The following is a 3,156-nucleotide window of genomic DNA, read 5'->3' as shown; positions in this document are numbered from 1 at the left end:
CTGACCCAGAAAATGTAACCGTCACAGACGGCAAAGAAAGCATCCACCCAAGGAGAGGCCAACAGTGAGATAATACTGGAGGTGGAAGAGGCTTGGACCATGATAAGCTTATTTTCACACGCTGGAGGAAATCCCAGCAGAGATATTCTATTAAGAGCCGAACATGTGGAGAGGAGATCTCTGAAGAAAGCTCAGCCCTGGTCCCCAGGGCCAGAGTGATTCAGCCAGGATTACAGTCTGGGGTGTCGGAGGAGGGTGGGGGTAGGCCTCCCATTGTGAGGTCCAGGTAGAATGCTCAACTCAGACTGACCCCAGTCCTGGCTGATCTTCGACTGCGTCCTCACCCCCACTCTACTGTCAAGCGTGAGCACTCTGGCTTATACCAAGATGCCACCACCTCCTCCTGTTCAAGAGCAGACACTCGCAGAACCAGTGGAGGTCATGAAGACATGGCCTCACTCCTGCCAAGGTCAGACCTGCAAATTTCTCAGTACATGGCTCTAAAACGGGGAAGTGCTATAAGGACTCAGAAATCTGCGTTCTTAGAAACTGATGAGGAATGCAGTCTTGGGTTCTTGAAGAATAATAAGAAAATTCAAGAATCCAGAGAAGAGCGGGCACAGGAGGGGCACCGCCAGGGAATTTGGAATAGGGCAGCTGAGTCAACAGAAATGGAAACCAAGCTGCAAGGAGCCGAGTACCTGGACACGGGAGCCCCTGGGAAAGCTGCCAGAGAAAGTCTCTGAGCACCTGGGACTAGAAGAAAGCATAGCCCAGCATCCAGGTGTCCAAGATAGAATGTCACCAGGAGGAGGCTGACAACTAAATCCAAGATCCCCAGGAAAGGGCACCCTCTCCAGGAAGGAAGGTGACGAGTTTTCATTCAACAGATGTTCACTGGTCATCTACCTTCACGACACCTGGCCCTTTGCTGGATGCTGGCGAGTCACACAGTCCTTGCCCTCGATGTGAAGTGAGTGAAACGGGCTAAAGAGCTAACTGCATAGGCCCAGGCAAATGCTGTGACAAAGGACACGTCCGTGGGGGCAGCCTAGAGGGCGGGACCGGGAAACTCCACAGAGGAGGCACCTTGAGAGGAAAGCTGGCTGGACAGGGAAGGGGTGGAACATTCGAGGCTGCAGGGGCCCAGTACATAGGCCTGGAGGCATGGAGAGCTGAGCCTATTAGAGCAGAGAGAGCACGGAGGAGGTGCAGCCTCTGACCTCACAATACCCAGGCCCACTGGGCCAGCCTTGCGACTTGCAAACTCTGGTGCCCTCCTCCAGCCCGGGCGAGGCCCGAGGCCCTGGGCAGCCTCCAGGTGCAGGGTCCTCCTGAGGGCCGCACCCTTCCTGCTGCCCTGGGGCATGTCTCTACTCACCAATTATGAGGGGCTTCGGCATCAGATCGAGAGGCTGGTGCGGGAAAATGAGGAACTGAAGAAGCTGGTGCGGCTCATTCGGGAGAATTACGAGCTCAAGTCAGCGATCAAGACACAGGCGGGCAGCCTGGGCATCAGCGGGTTCAGCAGCGGGCTCAGTGAGGCGGCGGCCAGTGCTTCTCCACACCAGGGTAACTGCAAGAGGCTGAGTTCAAGAAAAGCAGGGAGGGAAGGGTGAGACCGCAACCACAAGGGAGGGAGTCTGGTGTTCAGGTCTGGGGAGAAGGGCATAGACAGCAAGAAACATGAGGTCAGCAGGCCCCCTGGTGGGGGGCGGTGAGGACACAGGACAGTCAAGATAGAAGGACAAAACTAGGTGCCAGCCCCGTTCGCCCGACAGCAGGAACCCTTGCCCGAACCCTCCCCTCAGGTGAACTTGCAAGCAGTTCCACAGACTGAATTTTCCAGCCCTGAAACCCAAACGTGCTGCCCCACTGGACCCGACTCAGCACCCACCCTCCGCTTCTCCACCCCGCCCCTCCACCCTCCCCTCCGTCCCTCCCTCAGCACCCCAGGCCTCTCCCCCGTTCCTCTCCACTCAGAGGTGACCAGAAGGCAACTAGCCACCTGAGTCCAAAAGCCAAGCAGAGAAACAAGAACTGAGGCTTGAGGTTGGAAATCACTAATGCGTGACACCCGTGGGGCTGGAGAGGATGTTGAGAGCGGGGTGAGACAGAAAAACTGGCAAAGAAGTTAGAGGTGTTTGCAGAAAAGCAGTTAAAGTGATGACCTTCAGGGCTAGGCCTGGAGCTTAGGGACTGGGCCAGAAGAGTGTTCAGGGGCCAGGAAGCCAGAGAGGCTTCACGGTTGACTGTGGGGATGGCAAAAAGGGATGCACCAGAACAGAAAGCTGTGGCCACAGAATGGCTGGTATTGAAGCAATCAGAGAGAGAACTTCCCAGGGTGTGGCAATAGGCTGTCAGAGCATGCTGGTAAGGAGCTGACGAAACGCCTTCGCATTTGTTATACCCACATCCTCTCCCTGTCTACAACGTCCTTCCTGTCCTGGAGAAGGCTGTGTGCCTCCTTCCCAGGTGCACTTCTGCACCCACACTTGGCACCCACGCACCCCTGTGGAGACCCCCACTCCATCAAAGGCCCCGCTCGTGCCATCCTGCTGCCCCCACCTCCACTCCGCTCATCAACAGGAGGCCAGCCCCCTTCACTGAAAGAGGACTCTGGTCTTTCAGTCTTTACCACTTAAGGCTCCATAGCTCTGCAGTGGACCTTGACACTCTGCTGTTCTAGAAAGGTGGCTTTCTAGGTGCCGCATCCTTCTCAAACTCTGCATGCCACTCGGTTTTCTGGCCGTGCAAGGTATGTGGGGTCTTAGCTCCCTGGCCAAGGATCGAAATCGAACTCATGTCCCCTTCACTGGAAGGCAAAGTCTTAAGCACTGGACTGCCAGGGAAGTCGCTGCGTGGCACTTGGGACTGATAACCCTCCTCTTTCTGAGTTCCAAGAACACCTTCAGCTGGGTCATCCTCCCCCATCTCAGTTCCTAGTCTGGTTCAGGCCCTGCCCTCCAGCCAGCCTGCCCACCTGGGCTTTTCTCTCCACTAGAAGTGGTAATCTGGAGAAGGCAATGGCACCCCACTCCTGTATTCTTGCCTGGAAAATCCCATGGACGGAGGAGCCTGGTAGGCTGCAGTCCATGGGGTCTCAAAGAGTAGGACACGACTGAGCGACTTCACTTTCACTTTTCACTTTCATGC

General features: G+C 55.9%; 1 protein-coding gene across 1 annotated transcript in view; it reads left to right on the top strand.

Moving 5' to 3' along the window:
• Positions 1-936: 936 nt before the first annotated feature.
• The window catches only part of SPATC1 (spermatogenesis and centriole associated 1), a gene marked incomplete at its 3' end in the record, with an annotated part of 22,176 nt that continues 19,956 nt past the window's right edge, over positions 937-3,156 (top strand). Inside the window, exon 1 of the mRNA XM_010832536.1 lies at positions 937-1,578. Coding sequence (XP_010830838.1) covers positions 1,368-1,578 — 211 coding nt within the window. The remainder of the gene's footprint in view (positions 1,579-3,156) is intronic.

Source organism: Bison bison, unplaced genomic scaffold, assembly GCF_000754665.1.
Source record: "Bison bison bison isolate TAMUID 2011002044 unplaced genomic scaffold, Bison_UMD1.0 scf7180017861065, whole genome shotgun sequence".
Classification (NCBI taxonomy): domain Eukaryota; kingdom Metazoa; phylum Chordata; class Mammalia; order Artiodactyla; family Bovidae; genus Bison; species Bison bison.
Note: the sequence above shows the minus strand (reverse complement) of the source record. Positions and strands in the feature narration are given on the sequence as shown.